This window comes from Nyctereutes procyonoides, unplaced genomic scaffold (assembly GCF_905146905.1).
Source record: "Nyctereutes procyonoides isolate TBG_1078 unplaced genomic scaffold, NYPRO_anot_genome, whole genome shotgun sequence".
Lineage (NCBI taxonomy): Eukaryota > Metazoa > Chordata > Mammalia > Carnivora > Canidae > Nyctereutes > Nyctereutes procyonoides.
Window position 1 is genome coordinate 79,405,113 of NW_026575146.1, and position 20,006 is coordinate 79,425,118.

At 48.9% G+C, this 20,006-nt stretch overlaps 1 protein-coding gene across 8 annotated transcripts in view; it reads left to right on the forward strand.

The window, feature by feature from the left end:
• CUNH19orf47 (chromosome unknown C19orf47 homolog) overlaps positions 1 to 20,006 on the forward strand; it is a 39,401-nt gene that overhangs the window by 2,683 nt on the left and 16,712 nt on the right. For 3 of the 8 annotated variants that reach the window (XM_055309799.1, XM_055309800.1, XM_055309793.1), the window contains exons 1-9: positions 58 to 140; positions 2,230 to 2,334; positions 5,223 to 5,274; positions 8,786 to 8,873; positions 9,007 to 9,121; positions 10,717 to 10,798; positions 14,523 to 14,660; positions 17,388 to 17,540; positions 19,137 to 19,207. In XM_055309799.1, the coding sequence (XP_055165774.1) occupies positions 5,256 to 5,274; positions 8,786 to 8,873; positions 9,007 to 9,121; positions 10,717 to 10,798; positions 14,523 to 14,660; positions 17,388 to 17,540; positions 19,137 to 19,207 (666 nt within the window). In that variant the 5' untranslated portion in view covers positions 58 to 140; positions 2,230 to 2,334; positions 5,223 to 5,255. Of the gene's footprint in view, positions 1 to 15; positions 36 to 57; positions 141 to 2,229; positions 2,335 to 2,842; positions 3,134 to 5,222; positions 5,275 to 8,785; positions 8,874 to 9,006; positions 9,122 to 10,716; positions 10,799 to 14,522; positions 14,661 to 17,387; positions 17,541 to 19,136; positions 19,208 to 20,006 lie in introns of those variants that run through there. The other 5 variants (XM_055309801.1, XM_055309798.1, XM_055309796.1 and 2 more) reach the window with 4 other exon arrangements.

A 20,006-nucleotide genomic window follows, 5' to 3' on the forward strand; every position in this document is an offset into this window, starting at 1 on the left:
CGGGCCTGTCGGTCCGGCTTCCGGCGGCGAGGGCGGTACTTCCGGGGCGGGCAGCCGGGCCGAGGGAGGAGGGTCTGACAGTTGGCGCCGCCGGGAGGGCGGGCGGGCGGCGCGTGTGGGCGCGGGGCCCGGAGGGTCAGGTGAGGCGCGGGCCACCGGGTGGTGGGGCTGGGCCGGATGCGGAGGGGATGGATGGCCTCCTGGTTCTGGAATCAGTCTCGGCGTCGCTGTGCGGCCCGGACAAGCGACTTCTTTCTCTGAACCTCAGTTTCCTCTTCTGTAGAATGGGGGCCAGAATCTGACTGTGGCATCCTCCGTCTGGGTTAGAGTGAGAGGTCAGCTCGTGCATGTCGGAGACCCTAGTTCAGCGCCTCGCACACTGCACACTTCATTACCGTGCTATCATTGTTGGTGTTGTACCGGTGATCATGTTTGCGCTTGGCGTGGAAGCTCTGGGTGTGGGAGCGTGCAGTTGGAGGCCCGCCGATTTCGGTTCAAGTCCCAGCTCAGCTCCGTGGCAGTGGGCCTGTGCCGTAACCTCTCTGGACCTCATTTTCCTAATCTATACAATGAAGGTTCATAGTCCTATCATAGGGCCGCTGTGAGGATGCTGATGAAATGTGCATGTAAATAAATCCCTTAGCACAGGGCTTCGCACAGTATGGAGTAGGAGCTCAATGTGTTGGGAACTATGATAATCATGATTCTGAGAATTATTGGTGTAGCTGGGACTTCCAAGGAAGTAGAGGGTAGGAGGAAACCCGGAGGCAGCAATAGGAAAATCTTGGAATCTGGAATTGAGCAAATTGATATCCTGCCCCTTCCTATTTGACCAATTTTGCCGGATCTCATAGATTGTGATTTTTCTTTTTCTTTAAAACTGTATGCATTTTAGGAACTCCTGGGTGGCTCGGCGGTTGAGGGTCTGCCTTTGGCTCAGGGCCTGATCCTGGAGTCCGGGATGGAGTCCCACATCAGGCTCCCCCGCAAGGAGCCTGCTTCTCCCTCTGCCTGTGTCTCTGCCTCTCTCTCCGTGTCTCTCATGAATAAATAAATAAAAAAAATTTAAAAAGATACACATTTTCCTCCAGGCAATTAATTTGAGAAGAAAATTTCATATTTGTGTACTAATGGAAAACTAGCACTGCTGGCCTCAAAAAGAAGGGAAACGTAACCTGAAATACAACAGAAGCAGAATAGTCTATTTACATTGTAGACAGAAGCTGAAAGAGAATTGAAAAGGGAATAACTTGTGCTTTGTGATTCCACAGTCCCACAGATCCTATCAAGTTATCTGGCACTCTATTCTTCACTTACACTTTGCATGTGGCTACCTTTTCTCTGGCTTACTGAAGATTGATTGATTGATTGATTTTTTATTTATTTTTTTTAAAGATTTTTTTTTAAATTTTTATTTATTTATGATAGTCACAGAGAGAGAGAAAGAGAGGCAGAGACATAGGCAGAGGGAGAAGCAGGCTCCATGCACCGGGAGCCCGATGTGGGATTCGATCCCGGGTCTCCAGGATCGCGCCCTGGGCCAAAGGCAGGCGCCAAACCGCTGCGCCACCCAGGGATCCCCTAAAGATTTTTTATTTTATTTATTCATAGAGACACACACAGAGAGAGAGGCAGAGACACAGGCAGAGGGAGAAGCAAGCTCCATGCAGGGAGCCCGACGAGGGACTCGATCCAGGGTCTCCAGGATCACGCCCTGGGCTGCAGGCGGCGCCAAACCGCTGTGCCACCCGGGCTGCCCAATTGATTGATTTTTTTAAAGATTTTATTTATTCATGAGAGACAGAGAGAGAGGCAGAGACATAGGCTCCCTGTGGGGAGCCTGTTGTGGCCCTCTATGCCCCGGATCATGACCTGAGCCAAAGGCAAGCGCTCCACCACTGAGCCATCCAGGTGCCCCAAAACTGATTTATTTAATACCTGTGTACATAGCACTTATCACCTGCCCAGCATTGTTTTAAAGACTTGGTGTTTATGGATTCACATCATCCCTCTAACCATTTTAAGAATAGCTATTCATAGCATTCTTATTTTATCGATGAGGGAAGTAAGATCTCGAAAGGTTAAGCCAAAGACTCAGAAATGGTAGAGTCGGGATTTCAATCCAAGCTTTTCAAGGGCTTAGCTAGGGAGTCTGATACATGGTAATCACTTGAATTTTAGGAACTGTCATTGGCTATTATTATTAATGTTCCAATTTTCACTGTTCAGAAAGTCAGCGCTGGATGAGCTTTTAATGGAGGAGAGAGGCAATCAAGTCCAGCTGGGGGACTTCTGCCGCTGTAGGGAGAGGACACCAGTTCTCAAAGGCTTGTGGTAAGCATTAACTGACACCTTGCAAACACTGAGCACAGTGCCTGGCTTGTAATCCCTCAGCCAGTGTGAGTCACAGCCATTGGACTGCCTTGAGTTCAAGTCCTGGCCCTACAGTTATTTGCTGTGTGACCTTGGACCTGCCACTTCCATTTGTAACATGGGGATCATTTTAACTTTTTTCCCTAGGTGGTTGTGAGGAGACACTGAGCTGTGTATACTCAATACCTGGCATGTAAACTTTGAACAAGAACTACTGAATGGGCATTGGAATCAGGAAGAACCTGTTTTCAAATCCCAGTAAAGTCACTTGGTAGATGTGGCATTTGACAAATGATGACTGTACCTCGATGAGTTGGTTTTTTTCATTGATTAAAATGGGGCTAATAATAGTCCTTCTTCATGAGGACATTGTGAGGTGTCAGCATGATGCCTGGCTCAGGTCCTGGTGCATAATCAGTGCTTGGTATGTGACATGTTGTCTATCTGCCTGACGTATTGAAATCTCACCATGCCCTGCTCTTTGAGAGATTCCAGTGGTGTTGTCTTTGTCCAGTGGCAAAATCCAGAAGGGAAAGTAGATCTTGGGAGTCAAGTATGGGGCAGAGTGATGTCCAGGGTCATGTTCATCAATAAGAGATGCAACAGAAGACAGAGAAGGTTAGGGTGAACCCCAGCTGGAGGCAGAGGGCAGAGTCTCACATCTGCGGACTCTGGGAAAGCTTCATAAAGTGGGTGACAACCAAAGAGAGTGAAGGAGAGCGTGCCAGGAGGACAGGATGAGAAAGCGTTCCAGGCACAGGTGAGCTTCTGTGGGAAAACCCATGGGTGTCGGAGGACAGATTAAGACTAGAGGCCTAGAAGGTGAGACTAGCTTCCAGACTGTTAGAGTACATGGGCACTGCCTCGGGTGCTCCATGCATAGAACCTCATCTGGCCTTAGAGCCTCCTCTGAGGGAAGTCATGTGGGTACCATCCCGATTTCCAAATGGGGACCCCAGGCCCGACTGGTGAAGTAACTTGCCGAGACCATGCAGCTGTTAAGTGGTAGAGCCAGATTTGAACCCTGCAGTCTGGTTCCAGAGCCCTTACTCTCATATTATCTCTGTTGTACCGTCAGAATGGGGGCTGGGAGGAGCAGATTGTGTGTGATGGTGAACAAAAAGGGTTTTCTGCGCCCTGTGGAGGCGACGGAGGAACGGTGAGTGAGAAGGACCAGAATCAGGGCCCAGGAGGGTGTCTGGGAGGCCCAGTCAGTTAACTGTCTGCTTTCAGCTCAGGTCGTGATCTCAGAGTCCTGGGATCAAGCCCCATGTTGGGATTTCTCGCTCAGCAGGGAGTCAGTCTTCTTGTTCCTCTGTCCCTCCCCCCACTGTATGTGTGGGTGCACTCTCTCTCAAATAAAATTTTAAAAGAAGGGGGGATGCCTGGATGGCTTGGTAGTTGAGCATTTGCTTTTGGCTCAGGGCGTGATCCGGGTCCCCACATAAGGCTCCCAGTGAGGAACCTGCTTCTCTCTCTGCCTGTGTCTCAACCTCTCTCTGTGTGTTGCTCATGAATAAATACATAAAAATTAAAAAAAAAATAATCTGGGCCAGAGTGCGTAGCAGGGAGTAGAGTGAAGGAAGAGGGTGGAGGGCTTGGAGGAGAGGACAGGGCCACAGAAAGATGGGAGGGCTGAGTGGGCCGAGTGGTCCTGGAGGCAGACCGCAGTGAATCATCAACCAAGGAAGTTTTTCCCCTTTAGTTTCCTATTAGGGCTGCCACTAGTATTCAGAAAAAGGTGCTTGCTGGTGCTAATATGTCCCCTTTTTTTTTTTAAGACTTTATTTGGTTATTCATGAGAGACACAGAGAGAGAGAGGCAGAGACACAGGCAGAGGGAGAAGCAGGCTCCCCACGGGGATCCTCCCTATGTGAGGACCCTGGGATCATACCCTGAGCCAAAGGCAGATGCTCAACCACTGAGCCACCCAGGCGCCCCAGTGCTAATATGTCCTTAACAGCTTTCTGGTACCTGCTTGTCTTACCTAAGTAGACATTGGTTTTGCATTTATCCTCCGAGGCCCCTTGTAATGTGGTGGCTGGCCCATCTCTCTGCCCTCAGCTACTACCTGCCTTCCCCTGTCCCTCCCCCCGTCCCCCGTCCCCTCACTCACTGCACTGCAGTCATTCCGGCTCCGAGCCGGCCCGCACCCATGCCAGATGGCTCAGGACACTGGACTTGCCGTACCTTCTCCTGGAACGCTCTTCATCTATAAAACCACAGGGCTGCCTCCTTCAGGTCTCTGAATGTTGCTTTAGAGGGGTCTCCCCTTTCACCCAGTTTGCAATCACAACCCCTCCCTCCCTTGCCAGGCCCTCCCTGTTTTCTGCATGACACCAAAGGCTTTGTGACTCACTGTATCCTTATCTGTTTGTTTGTTTATTCTCTGTTGTCCCCTTTCCCCTGTCTCCACCTAGATGTCACACTCTGTATTTTTGTTCACACCAGTATCTTTAGCTCCTAGAATAGTGCCTCGCACATCCCAGGTTGTCAGTAAATAGTTTGTGAATGGATGGCTGATGGGTATTTATGGTTAAAGTCTTGAGCAGCGGTGTCTTTTTTTTCTCTCACTCTCTTCCTCTTCCAGCCAGAAACCTGTTGAGGTGTGTGGGAATGGAGCTGTAGACATTTGGTGTCCCTGGGCCTTGTCCCAGGCGGCAGTGATAGTTGTGGTGGCAGCTCTGTCCCAGGCTGACTTCCTGCCAGCTGTTCAGGCTATTCCTGGGCTGTGAGCCCCCAGCCCAGGAACTCTCCTCTGGCCGCAGACAGACAGGCAGCAAGGGAGGGACGTACACTCAACAGCCTATGGCAACTCATGGGCCGTCTCCTCTTGTTCTCTCTTCCAGGCTCCCGGGAGCAGCACCAGGGCAGGGGAGACAATGGTCTCAGTGACTATGGGTGAGTCTCTGGCCTTCTCTGTGGGGCCCCCTCTCCCCACTACCCTTTCTCAGGTCTGACCTTGGTGAGGGGAGACGAGGTGGGGGAGGAGGGCCTGGTCACTGGCAGGAACAGCTGTACTCTGAGGAACGTGGAGGCGGGGCCATGGCCTGCCTGGGGCCTGTCCACTCTGGAGCTTGGCCTCCTGACAGCATAGTCTAGCCCTAAAGAACTTGTGATATGAAGTCCAGCAGAGCCTTAGTTTTCTCACCTGTAAAACGGAGATACTAACAGTCCCTACATCCTGGGATGTCGTAAGGATTAAGGAGGTTATTGCATGTCAAACCTTGGGCATAGTTCTTGACAAATATTAGCTGTCAGTATTCTCATAGGCCTCATCACTATGTTGTCTTTAAGCTCTGTATTTTGGGATTGCCAAAGCACAGAGGTTATAAGTGGGTAGCTTGTAAGTTTTTTGAGATTTGTACATATAGAGAAGTACATCAAACATCTTTGTGGGTCCTAAGAGCAATTCAAAAGCAAACGTCAGAATACATCTTTTATGATTCCATTTATATAAAGCACAAAAACAGGCAAAACCAATCCATGCTGTCGGAAGGTGGTGGTCACCCTTGAGAAACAGAGAGATGTCACTCCATAGGGAATGTGTTAGGGGAAGGTGGTTTCTGGGATGTTGGGAATGTTTTATTTCTTGATCTGGGTGCCAGTTGCACATGTGTGTTGGTTTATGAAAGCTATCAACTTATGTGTGCTTTTGTACATGTGCACGTTAGAGTTCAATACAAAGGTTTATTTATTTATTTATTTTTAATTTTTATTTATTTATGATAGTCACAGAGAGAGAGAGAGAGAGAGGCATAGAGAGAAGCAGGCTCCATGCACCGGGAGCCCGACGTGGGATTAGATCCCGGGTCTCCAGGATCGCGCCCTGGGCCAAAGGCAGGCGCTAAACCGCTGCGCCACCCAGGGATTCCCAGCCCTCCAACCATCCTGATCAAGAAATACAGTATTGCCAGCTTCCCCAAGGGCCCACCTGTTCACAGATCACAGCCCCCTCCCTCGTCCAGATGGAGGAAACCATTATCTTTGTGATCATCGCTCCTTGCCTTTTTAAATTGTACCACCATTGAGAATATTCCTATGCTGTGGACTTTAGTTTTGAACTTAAGTGAACGAAATCACGCCTTGTGTTCTTTTGCAAGTGGCTTCTTTTGCTCCACATAACGGCCGGGAATCCTCCCCGTTGCTGTGTGTAGCTGTAGTTCTTTCCTTTGAGCTGCTGTGTAGTATTTACTGCGTGAGTGACCACCATTTGTTTATCTGCTTCTGTCAGTGGAGACATTGTTTCTGGGCTGGGGTTGTTACAGACAAGCTGCTGTGAATGTACCAGTGCGCGTCTCCTGCTTTGGTAGGACACTCGTTGTTGCCCCTCTTATTATTTCTGGAATGGGGGTGCTTATGACCCATTTACTTGGCAACATATTTTCCTCTTTAGTAGGACATGAAATGATGGCAAGGGCCCGATCTGGGGACATTTGCAGTTCCCTAGCTTTGCTTCTGGCAGCTAGCTGGCCCAAACTGTGTGGCACCTTTTTCCTCTTTAGTAACACTTTGATTGAGATATAGTTCACATCTTATACAATTCGCCTGTTTAAAGTATACTGTTCAATAGCTTTTGTATTCGGCTTTCGGAGTCCTGTAACCATCAGCACATCCAATTTCAAAACCTTTTTGTCAATCCCCCTAAAGCCCTCATACCCATTAACTAATAGCCATTCTCTTTTCTCTGCCAGCCCCTAGTAACCACAAATCTACTTTGTTTCTGTAGATCTCTATAGATGTTTACCTGTTCTGGACATTTCATATAAATGGAATCATTATGTGTTTTTTTTTTTAATTTTTATTCATGAGAGATGCAGAGTGAGAGGCAGAGACATAGGCAGAGGGAGAAGCAGGCTCCCTCTGGGGAGCCTGTTGCGGAACTCAATCCTAGGACCTCAGGATCACGCCCTGAGCCAAAGGCAGATGCTCAGCCCCTGAGCCACCCAGGCATCCCTGGTTCTTTTGGGTAGACGAAGTTGCTTGCTGTTGAGTAATAGGACCCAGAGCCCCATGCCTGGGCAGTCAATAGTGCCTGAGTAAGGCAGAAAAAGGCCCCCCTGTCCTCTTGGCTGGTGGAAGAAGTCCTGAGGGCATGAGCTCCTCACCTGCCTCAGTCCTGGGGAGATGGGCCTGTTGGCAGAAGGATGGCCCCTGGGCCTGCGCCTGAGTCCTGAAGTCACCTAGACCAGAGTCTCTTCTCCCACTCTGAGCCTCAGTTGTCTTATAAGCAAAATGCGCACGGCAGTAACAAATTTCTTGTTTTGATTGTTGGGTGTAGCGTTATATACAACGAGAAAGAAAAAAGTTTCGCTCGTTAAACCACAGCATACCATTGATTGTGACATGGCTCTTAGTTTCAGAGATGCTAAAATGTGAAAAAAAAAGTTCTTGGAATTAGTGATCTTACCTAACACCCATTGGCCAGACCAGGTTCAGTTTAAAGGTCACACCCAAGAGGCCAACAGAGACAATAAACAATAAAAGCTTTGTGGGTGGGTGTCTCCATGGTCTTGGCCTTGGCTTTGGTAGTGGAGGCAGAATAATAATAAGAATAGCAGCCGCTTCTATGAGTGGAGTGGAGGTTGTCGCCAGGGCCAGGTGTCACTCAAAGTCCTTTATCTCTTACTGAATCTGCACAGTGATCCAGGGATATGGGCATTATTACTAGAATGTGAGCTCAATGAGGGAAGGGACATTGTCTTGTGTCTGCTATCCCTTTTGCCTAGCAAGAGACTTAGCCTGTGCCAAATACTCGGTAAATACTTGCCGAGTGTATTATCCTAAGTTTACAGATGAGGAGACTGAGACACCAAGAGTTAACTTCCCATAATCCCTTAGCCAGGAAGTGGCAGAGTCAGAATTTGAACCCAAGCGCCAAAGCCTTTGGGGTTTGCTGCTGCTGTGGTGAGGAGAGGGCTTGTTGATGCTCACAGGCTGGCTCTGTGTCCCTTCTTTCCGTTCACCTGCAGATCCTGTCACCCTCGGGAGCTGGGCCTGCTGATCAGGACCAGGGTGGAGAACCCAGAATCCTGGCTCCCTGAAATTGGGCATTGGCCAAGTGTGGGGATGATCATAGTGGCTCATGGCCCAGGGCATGGCAGAGCTGTAAGAAGGGCTGTACAGAAGCACATGAGCTTGGGAACTCTGCTTCGTGTTAGCAGTGTGGCCTGAGGCCAATTGCCCAACCTCCCCCTGCCTCAGTCTCATTGGCAGAGTGAGGGAGTCATAGTGCTGCCTCACTCCTCACAGGGTTGTGGGTGGGCTTGGGTCCACTGTAAGTGTAGAGCGCTCAGCTGGGGCCTGGCATGCCAAGAGCATTTAACTTGTGGGAGCCATTGCTGTTAATGGTTTTGTGGCTGCTCTTCTCTGGAGAGAATAATGGGAATAATGAGCCTTGTCTACCCCCCAGCCACTTCCGAGTGGATCCAGTTCTTTAAGGAAGCCGGCATTCCTCCGGGACCTGCTGTCAATTATGCCGTGATGTTCGTGGATAATAGGTAAGGGGGCCGAGGGGACAGAGCTGGCCTTGGAGAGAGGAGGGGAGAGTTGGGAGAGGTGAGGGGAGAAGAGAGCTGGCTGGCCCGTCTATCATGGCCCACTTGTGGTCTCACAGCTGACCCTCCCCTGCAGGATCCAGAAGAGCATGCTGCTGGATCTCAACAAAGAGATCATGAATGAGCTGGGTGTGACTGTGGTGGGGGACATCATTGCCATCCTCAAACATGCCAAGGTGGTGCACCGCCAGGTGGGTGCTCTGCCCAACCCCTTGGTCCCTGGGTTTCGGGTGCAGTGGAGGGGCAGTAGCAGAGCCAGCAGGAGGCTTAGAAGCAAAGGTGGGCAGACCTGAGTTCCAAGGCTGGTTGTACCATTTGCTGTGTGACATTGGGCATGTTGCACAACCTCTCTGAGCCTTAGAATAGGCTCAGGATGCAGATAGATAGACCTATCTTGTGAGGTGGTTGTATTAAGTTAAATAAAGCTCCAGTACAGTGTAAATAGTGGGACCTCAGTAAAGGCTCTCTATTGTCATTACTAGTTCTCATCTTCCTCCTGATGATTGTCATTAGCAGGACTCTTCTCTGTCCCCAGAACATGAGCTCACCCTGTGGGACTCTGTTGGTCACTTGGCCAACAACATGGTCATTTCATTCTTGGCCCCTCCACTTATGGTGACCTTAGACTAGTGATCTTGACCTCCCCGAATCTCTCTGAAACAGGCTTTTCACATTCCATCGCTGTGTAGGATAGCTATGGTCACCTACCAGATAGTGTATGCAGCACCGAGCACCAGACCTGGGATGAAGAACTCATTGAATTTTGATAGCTGCCACTTACCAGGTGCTTACCATAGCCTACCAGGCTCTGTCTCCATTCTTTATACATTTTTTTAAAGATTTTATTTATTTATTTATGAGAGACACAGAGAGGCAGAGACACAGGAAGAGTTGGAGAAGCAGACTCCCTGCAAAGAGCCTGATGTGGGACTCGATCCCGGACTCTGGGATCATGCCCTGAGCTGAAGGCAGACACTCAACCGCTGAGCCATTCACGCATCCCCCTTTATACATTTTAAACTCATTTATTGCTCACTCCACTTGACTGAGAAGGAAGCTTGCCTCAGAGCTGTGCTGTCAGACTTTTCATGTTACTAAATGCTGGCTGCTTCCCCCACCCTGGGACCGGCCTTCATATCTGTCATCCAGCCAGGACCCCACAGTGAGGGCTCTCCCAAGCCAGGGGCATTCCCTGAGTTATCACAAATAAGGTCACTGAGCAAAGCTTTTTTTTCCCTTTAAACTTTTAAATTTGGGAACAATTTTAGGTTTACAGGAAAGTTCCACCAACAGTACAGAAAGTTTCTGTATCTCCTTCACCTAGTTTCCCCTAATGTTAGCATCATACGTAGCCATGATACGTTTGTCAAAACTAATAAATGAACGTTAGCACAGTACCACTACCTAAACTATAGACCACCTGGATTTTATCAGTGTTTCCTCTGATGTCATCTCTCTGTTCCATGATACCACAGTGCATTTATTTATGTCTCCTTAGACTTCCTTGCTCTCTGTTAATTTGTGACAGTTCCATAGTCCTCTCACATGCTTGATGACCTTGACAGTTTTGAAGCGTACTGGTCAGGTGTGTTGTAGAATGTCTCCCAGTTTGTGTTTGATGCTTACTCATAGTTAGGAGTTAAATGTTCTGAAATCTCTTCTCTAGTAGCTCAGGCTCTGATCCCCTCAGTGTTACTCAGATTTCTATTCCTCTGCCTCGTGCCCATGTCCCTGTGGTAATCCAGACACCTGTTTGGGTTTGTTTGTTTTTTTTTCTTTTTAATAGGACATGTGCAAAGCTGCCACTGAGTCAGTGCCCTGCAGCCCCAGCCCCCTCCCAGGCGAGATTCGCCGAGGTGCATCTAGTGGTGAGTCCCACCTACCCCGGATTCCTTACCTTTATTCACATAGTTTAGCTGTGAAGGGGACATTTCTGGAGTCTGCAGAGGTGAAACCAAGCCATCTGAGGTTCTCTCAGGGAAAAATAGCCTGGGTAGTGGGTGGCTGTATGTGCAGTCGATTTTCATTGGTGGCAGTTCTGTTCTGTAAAGTCACTTCACACACTGAATTAGCAAATACTGAGTCACTGCTTCAAGAGGAAATACAAGGTTAGGTTCCTGCGGGCCTCTGATTACAATGTTTTTGTCAACTGATCAATGCAGTCCTTATATGTTTCTGCTTAGACATTTTATTTGCTATATATTGTGGATGGGTTAACACTGAGCTCACGACCAGCAAGCACTATCACTCATGCCTGGATGAAGCGAATCTAACACATATATTTTCTTCATCAGGCACATCATTTGAGAATACCAGAAAACACTTTGTCACTATGCTTGGGGGCCATTTTAAACAGCAAAATCACTAGCAAAAAGCACAAAAATGTAAAAACATGGCATGAAATAGACTGCCAGAAGGTAACTTGCTTACCGTGTGTGAAGTGAAACAAGAAAGCAGAGCGTCACCTTGTTTGACTTCAGTGAGGGAATGCGTTGGGTGATAGGTTTTTCACTGTTCGGTGTATGGCTGTGAATGACCACAAAAGCAGCACAGGTATTGGTTTGGGGTTACAAATCAATTTTATTTATTTATTTAAAAATTTTTTTAAAGGTTTATTTTTTATTTATTTCTGATATACATAGAGAGAGAGAGGCAGAGACACAGGCAGAGGGAGAAGCAGGCTCCATGCAGGGAGCCGACGTGGGACTCGACCCCGGGACTCCAGGATTGCGCTCCAGGCCAAAGGCAGGCGCGAAACTGCTGAGCCACCCAGGGATCCCCTACAAATCAATTTTAGTGAATAGGTGAATTTGCAAATAGGGAATCCATGAATGATGTGAATAGACTGTATTTATACATTTAGTTTTTTTCAGCAGTGTGATACCTTTTTTAAGAAAAATAAACTTAAAAAAATTAATGTGCATATTAACCTTTGCTGCTTAACAAGCCCAAAAACTGGTTTAAAGCACAGACTTATTTCTTATGATTTTATGACATGGCTGGTCAGTTCTGCTCTAGGCCAGCTCAGCTGACCACAGTGGTTACCTAGCAGCTTAGTTGATGTTGGGTGATCTAGCATAGTCTCACATCTGATGGTTGGCTTGCTGTCATCTGTAACTGGGCCACATGTTGCCCGTTTTCCAGCAGGTGAGCCTGGGCTTGTCCATATAATGCTGATTGCGGGGTTCCCCAGAGCAGCACGAGAGGGCAGGCCCCAGTGTGCAAAGCTTGTATAACACTTGCTCTTACCCCACTGGCCAAAGCCAGTCACATGGCTAGGCCCAGTGTCGGTGTGGGCAGTGCCCACCCAAGACATGGACAAAGGGAGGCTGAATAAATTCGAGTTCTTTTCTGCAACAGTCTGCTTGAACTTATGCACGGGAAAGCATTCTGATCATGAAGGTACAGCCGAATCACTTTCCACAGGTGCAGTAGCCATGTGGTCAGCAACATCCAAATCCAGGAACAGAAACCTGACCAGTGTCATTACCCCTTCTCCAGGGCACCCATTACTCTGATCTGTAACAGCAGGGTTGATCTATTTTTGTTAGTCTTTTTGCTAGTCTGTCAAGTGTACATAAGTGAAGTCAGGTAGTATGTATTTTTTTTTTTAAGATTTTATTTATTTATGATAGAGAGAGAGAGAGAAGCACAGACACAGGCAGAGGGAGAAGCAGGCTCCACGCAGGGAGCCTGATGTGGGATTCGATCCTGGATCTCCAGGATCATGCCCTGGGCTGAAGGTGGCGCTAAACCGCCGGGCTGTCCCATTTAAAACAAATTAAAAAAAAGTAAACTAAAAAATACTAGTGGAGAAAATAGGCAATTAGGAGGAATAGGGGAAACAAGCAAAGAGGGAAAGGCAGTGGGGAAGAATGTTCTAGAACAGCATTCTTGGTATATTCACCTGTATTCACTTTATAATATACACTTTTGAGCATGCATGTCTATATGTGTGCGTGTGTCTGACATCTGACTGCAGCTTAGATTCATTGGGGCAAAGACAGTTGTTTTTCTTCCATCCAAATAGTGTTTGCCTGTCGTAATGAAACATCACATCCCTTATCCTTTTCAAGTAAGACATTTCCTTCAGGATACTCTGCAAGAGGCAGGGCCTCTCAACCACTTACCTTTTATAGCAGAGCGTCTCAATCATCCCAGGACAGCTTGCCAGAAGACCACCCCATCTGGCTTCAGAGCTGTCTATAGAAAAGTCTTGGGAAAATTGTAGAAGGGTATATAACGGTCATTACCAGGGGAGTAAACAGGGCTGAAAACTGACCTGTTTTTCTTGGTGGAGTGAGGGAAGAGTCAATCCCTGGACTTCTGAGTGCCAGGAAGGTTCCAGTTCTTAACCTGGGTAGTGGGTATGAGGGAGTTCACTTTTTGTTAAGTGGTCTGTGCGGGTTTGATGTGTTTTTCTGTATATTATAGTTATAATTTAAAAAACCAACCAAGCAATATATAATTATAACAATGCATTGAGGGTTATTATGGGGGACTTAGACAGGTTTTGAGAAAGAGCACATAGCAGAAAAAGGGAAGACTTTTGGGAGTAGGTAGGATGGAATACCAAAATTTGAAAGCCATTGGTGGTAGGGGTGGGGAACACTAGGACTGGGGAATAAGCAGGGGCAGCCTGAAACTCTTTCCAACAAGCTTTTGAAACTTGGGCCCTAAACCAGTTCTACTGCACTAGAGACAAGACCCGTGTCCTTCCCACTCTGGGGTTGGCCCTCTAGTCTGTGTGCTGTAGCTCCCACCTGGTACCCTGGGATCTCTCCTTACTCTGCAGAACACAGGGGCTGCCAGAGACTACCCCCACTCCCATCCCTCATCCCCAGATGGATGTCACTGTTTGTCTTCCTGTAGCCCAACTGAGAATAGATTCACTGTGTCTGAGGGCCTGTCTGAGGGACCCCCATCCCAGAGTCCCCATTTCCTCATGTATAAAATTGTTTGCAGTAGATCCCATTCTGGTAGGGATGTTGGGATTTTCTGTGATAGTGTTCTTTTCCAGTAGATGTTTTTTGAGGACCTGTGAAGCACCAGAAACTGTTGCAGGAACTGGGGATACAGAAATAAACAGGCATTGTCTCTTCGTGGGAGAGTTCACCAGTAGACAAATCCGTGTAATTTAATGTCAAGCAGTAATTAGGGTTATGAGGCAAAAGCAAGCCAAGCATAGGGTTGGTTTGGTAGATGTTGGCGGAATGATCTGGGAAGCTTTCTCTGAGGAGGTGCCATCTGAGAGGAGACCTAGTAAAGAGCTAGAGCAAAGCGGTTCGTACTTGGGGAACTGTATGCCAGGTAGAGGGAACAGCATGTGCTATGAAGAGGTGCATGCTTGCTGGGTGAGGTGTGATAGGAACCAGTCTTTGGTCTAGGACCTCAGGAAAGGCCCCCAAGCAGCAAGAGGTGGGCTAGCTCCTTGTTAGACTGGCCCACCCCCAAGTATCCCCATCATGTCAGTACAGTCACAGAGTGACTCCAGCTGTCCTTTCCCCATTCAGTCCCAAGGCTTGCCTTCTTTGTCCTGGCCTCCATCCCAGGGCCCTGGCACAACTGGACTCCCCCCTTTTCTCCCCACAGCTGCCTCTCGAATGATCGCCAACAGCCTAAACCGTGATTCCCCACCTGGCACTCCCCCCAGGCGACCAGACACCAGCACCTCCAAGATCTCGGTCACCGTGTCCAACAAGATGGCAGCGAAGAGTGCCAAGGCTGCTGGTGAGGGGACTTGGGCAGATGGTGGGAGGGGCTGGAGTGGGTGTGGGTCAGCAGATGGTATTTGGAGGTCAGGTTCCCGTTGCGAGGTACTTTGAAGACCACAGGGTGTCCAGAGCATCTGGACTTGGCCAAGCCCCTGCATCTCCGTAGGCCTTGCTTTCCCAGTCTGTAGAATGGGCAGAGTGCGGATGCAGTGAGGCTCTCAGTGGTTGGTTCAGTCTTTTTAGGTTTCTTGTTTATTTTTTCATTGTGGAAGGAACACTTTTTTTTTTTTTTTTTTTTAAGATTTTATTCACCCGTTTGATAGAGTATACAAGCAGGGGGAGGGACAGAGATAGAGGGAGAAGCAGGCTCCCTGCTCAGCAATATGGGGTTCAAATCCCCAGGTTCAATTCCTGGGATCATGACTTGAGCTGAAGGCAGACACCCAACCAACTGAGCCACCCAGGTGCCCCATGTGGGAGGAACACCTAATGTGACATTACCCTTTCCTTTCCTTTCCTTTCCTTTCCTTTCCTTTCCTTTCCTTTCCTTTCCTTTCCTTTCCTTTCCTTTCCTTCCCTTCCCTTCCCTTCCCTTCCCTTCCCTTCCCTTCCCTTCCCTTCCCTTCCCTTCCCTTCCTTTCCTTTTCCTTTTCCTTTCCTTTTTCTTTCCTTTTTCTTTCCTTTCCTTTTTTTAGATTATATTTATTCATGAGAGAGACAGAGAGAGAGGCAGAGACATAGGCAGGGGGAGAAGCAGGCTCCATGCAGGAAGCCCTATGTGGGACCGATCCTGGGACCCCAGGATCACGCCCTGAGCCAAAGACAGATGCTCAACCGCTGAGCCACCCAGGTGTCCCCACATTACCCTTTTCATAAAGTCTCAAGTGTACAGTATGGTGCTGTGGACTACAGGTGGCTCAGTCTCTTTTCACAAATGTTCACCAAGGCCTGCACTGGTGCCAGGCCTTGTGCTTGATGCACGGGTCAGAGGTCAAGAAGCTACCACTTCCTCTCAGCAACCAGGAGGATCCTCTCACTTTGGGCTAGAACTCTCCAGGGCTTCCCATTGTCCCAGTGATGAAGTCCTCTTTCCACAAGGCCTTATAGGCTTTGCATGTTGTGAATCCATCTCCTGTGTCTCTTCTGCTGGCTCCCTCTGTCGGGTCCCTTTCAGGCTCCTTCCCGTTGTGGGCCTTTGCCCTCATGTTCCCTTCCCCCAGCACACTCTTCCTTCACAGACTTTTCTACGCTTGGCCTCTGTTCCTCTTCCAGGTCTCAGCTTGAAAGCTGGGAATAGGACTTCAGCCTTCAAGCTTCTAAGCCCTCCTTCTGTCTGCTCCACTGTCGTGACTTTGTTGGACCCACCCCCACAGCAAAGATCTTGACACAAGTGGAAACTGAGGCCAGGGAGCGGACTTGGTTGTTCTGATGCCCAGCCCCATCACTCCCTCCTTGTCCAGCTCTACCGCATGTGCTCCTTTTTCTGTGTGTGTTTATTTTATTTATTTTTTTTTTAATTTTTTTTTTTTATTTATTTATGATAGTTACACAGAGAGAGAGAGAGAGAGAGGCAGAGACACAGGCAGAGGGAGAAGCAGGCTCCATGCACTGGGAGCCTGACGTGGGATTCGATCCCGGGTCTCCAGGATCGCGCCCCGGGCCAAAGGCAGGCGCCAAACCGCTGCGCCACCCAGGGATCCCTCTGTGTGTGTTTAGAAGTGCCTCATCTCCATCACTGGACTTTTTGATTTGTGTGTCATGAGCAAGAAAATTAAAATTAATTTCTAAAGAATTGAAAAGACGTTGGGCCTGGGAGTGACCAGCTCAAATGTGTTGAAGGGATTCTTCTTCTTCTTTTTTTTTTTTAATCTAATTGAGGTAGGGCACCTGGGTGGCTCAGTCAGTTAAGCGTCTGCCTCTGGTTCAAGTCATGATCCCAGAGTCTTGGGATTGAGCCCCATGTCTGGCTCTCTACTCAGTGGGGAGCCTGCTTCTCCCTCTCCCTCTGCCTGCCGCTCTGCCTGCTTGTGCTCTCTCTGTCTCTTTCTCTCTCTCTCTGTCATATAAAATCTTAAAAAAAAGCAAATCTAATTGAGGTATAATTTACTAATGTACAATGCACAAATTGTAAGTATACAGCTTGATTAATGTATTTTTAAAAATTTTTAAAAAGGATTTTATTTATTTGAGAGATAGAGTGAGAGAGAGCATGAGAGGGGAGAGGGTCAGAGGGAGAAGCAGACTCCTCACTGAGCAGGGAGCCTGATGCAGGGGCTCAATCATGGGACTCCAGGATCATGACTGGAGCCAAAGGCAGATAGATGGCTGCCTAACTGACTGAGCCACCCAGGCGCCCCCAGTTTGATTACTTTAAAAATGATTATACCCGTGAAACCACTACTGGCTGGAGCTCTTGAGCTTTTCCATCACCCAGCAGTTTCTCCTTCTGAGGGGATTCCAGCTGGGCTGGGAGGTCAGCCTGCTTGGGGCAGGGACAGAGCCACAGAGAGCCTAGGGATGCCTGGCACCCCATGGGGATTCTGAGCTCCATCAACAGCCCTGTTGTGCCCAACCTCTGAATGTCTCTGTGGTTCAGAGTCAGCAGTGGTTGGGAAGATAAGGGATTCCAGTCATTTGAACGTACGGAGATAAAGGGCACATCTGTGCCCTTTGCAGGGTGTTCAGCCCCCAACCCAGGAGAATATTCCATCCCAGAAGATGCTCACTATCCACTCCTCCATAGCAGCCCTGGCCCGCCGGGAGGAGGAGAGCCTGGCTGTTCCCACCAAGCGGCGCCGGGTCACTGCTGAGATGGAGGGGAAGTACATCATCAACATGCCTAAAGGTACCACCCCCCGGACCCGGAAGATCCTGGAGCAGCAGCAAGCAGCGAAAGGTATCGGCCATGTTGGCATAGAGACTGCATTTCCCTTTTGTTGCATTGTATGGGGTTGGTCACACCCTACAGGCACTGGCCCTGAATCAGGCTCTAGTGAAATCCAGGGGGCCTTGACCAAGTGGACAGTGTTGGTGGCCATAGAGGAGGAGGACACATACCGACCACCCTGTTGTCCTACAGTTAGTGGAGCAGGGTTCCTAAATGCCTCAGCTGGCACCCTTTCCCCAAGGGCAGGGGCTTGGACTCCATGATTGCCTGCTTGTAAAGTGGTGGCTGTGCCTGGCTGAGGGCAGGTCCCCAAAATGTGGGAACCATCATTATGAGCCAGAGATTCAGTCTATAGCTGGGGTTTTTATCTGGTAGTACAGAAATGGTCTTCCTTCCTTGCAGTGTTCCTTTGAGAATATTCTATGTGTCTTCTTGGAAGAACATTCATATGGTGCAGAAAAATATTTAGTACCAACTGACTGTCCCCTCAATCCCATATCCCACACCATTGTTAACCTTTCCAGACCAGCATCTGTGAACTTGTATGCATGTATTTGTATATAGACCCATACAGGTGTTTTTTAAAAATCACAAATCATCACAAAGCATCATCCTGTAGGTATTGTTCTATAACTTTATTTTTGGATTTTTTTTTTTTTTTTTTTTGGTGGGGGGAGAGAGAGAGAGAGCAGAGCAGGGGCTGGGGAGGACAGGTGGAAGAGGGAAGATGGAGAGGGAGAAGCAGACTCTCTGCTAAGCAAGGAGCCTGGTATCAGGGCTTGATCCCAGGACCCTGAGGTCATGACCCGAGCTGAAGGCAGACACTTAACTGACTGAGCCATTCAGGCACCTCTTTCTAGAACTTTTTATTGAGATCTTTTCACCTGAATACATGTGGATCTGCTTTCACATTTTTTATTATTTAAGATTTTATTTATTTATTTGAGAGGGAGAACTAGCGTGCCTTTGCAGGAGCAGTGAGGAGGGGCAGAGGGAGAGGGAGAAGCTGGCTCTGGCTGAGCAGGGAGCCCGACTCAGGGCTCCATCTCAGGACCCTGAGATCATGACCTGAGCCAAAGGCAGACCCTTAAGCAACTGGGTCACCCAGGTGCCCTATGTTTTCATATTTCATATTCATATATTTTCTTTTCATATTTTTTAATGGTCATTTAATATTTGCATTGTATTTACATATCATGGTTTAGTAAACATTCTATCAATGGCTATTTGGGTTGGGATTTAGGGAGAGGACTTATCACCAGTCCACAGACTCTCAGGCCCATGATCCAAAAAAGAGTGAAGGGAACAAGTAGGGATTAAGGGCCTTTTCCGCACACACATTTTGCAAACTTGTACAGTCTCGAGGAGCCCAAGGGTCAATTTTAGTAGCTCCTTCCCACGTTTAGTACTAGCCAGAGATGTGTGGGTCAGGTCTGTGTTAGCCAAGGTGTAGACACAGAGTCTGTGCCTGCCTGGACCAGAGCCGCCCGGGCCTGGGCTAGCCATGTCTCCCCTCCCTTGTCTGCACAATGCATGGTGCTCGGCCAGGCCTGGGCTCCACGCACTGCTCAGCAGGTGCTGGCTGAGGGCTCACTTCCCTCCCAGGTCTCCAGAGGACATCCGTGTTTGACCGGCTCGGCGCTGAGACCAAGGCAGACACAACAACAGGGAATAAAGTGAGTTGGAAATGGGGGACCCACCTGAGGTTCTCTACTCTGTCTTCCTGAGGGTGTGGATCCTGCCTCTGACCCCTCATACTCCCTGTGCCCCATCGGCATTAACTGCCTCAGTTCCCTTCTTTGCACCTCGGCAACCTCTCTCTCGATTTCCAGCCCCTGGGGTCTGGCCAACTCCCGCATGCCGCCCTCGGGCCTCTCCCACCTCCATGTCCCAGACTGGCCTCAGCATCTTCCCCTAAAGGGACTCCTCTCCTGAGCCCTGTCTCAGGGATGCCCCAGTGCCCTCATTCCAGGCAGGCTCTGATGATGGCTCCATCTGGTTTCCCTGTCTGTCATCTCTCCCCGTCTCCTAACCGGTATCTGCAGCTCCTGTGAACCCCCTCCCATAGGACAGGCCACCCCCCCAACCCCCAATCAGACGATTTTCACCGCGGCCAGGGTGAACACCACCCTCCTTGCCTTGGCTTGCAGCCCAAGTCCTGCCTGCCCAGCGTGAATCCAGCTAGCTCTGCCACTTCCTGGCTGCATGGCCTTGGCCGAGTCACTTAAGCTCCTTGTACCTCAGTTTCCTTATTTGTCTAGTTCCCACCTCCTGCGGTGGTCATGAGGATTAAGTGGGATATACCTGCAGTGCTGGGGACGTCATCCAGTGCATGGTAGGCACGCTTTAAATGTTGCCTTTGATCAGCTGCACCAGAGCTCCCCAGCTGCATTTCCTGCCTCTCTATCCCTTGCTCCCAGGGCTCACCCAACTTTTTTCTTCCTAGAATCTTAGCATGATAATAACACTTGGGAT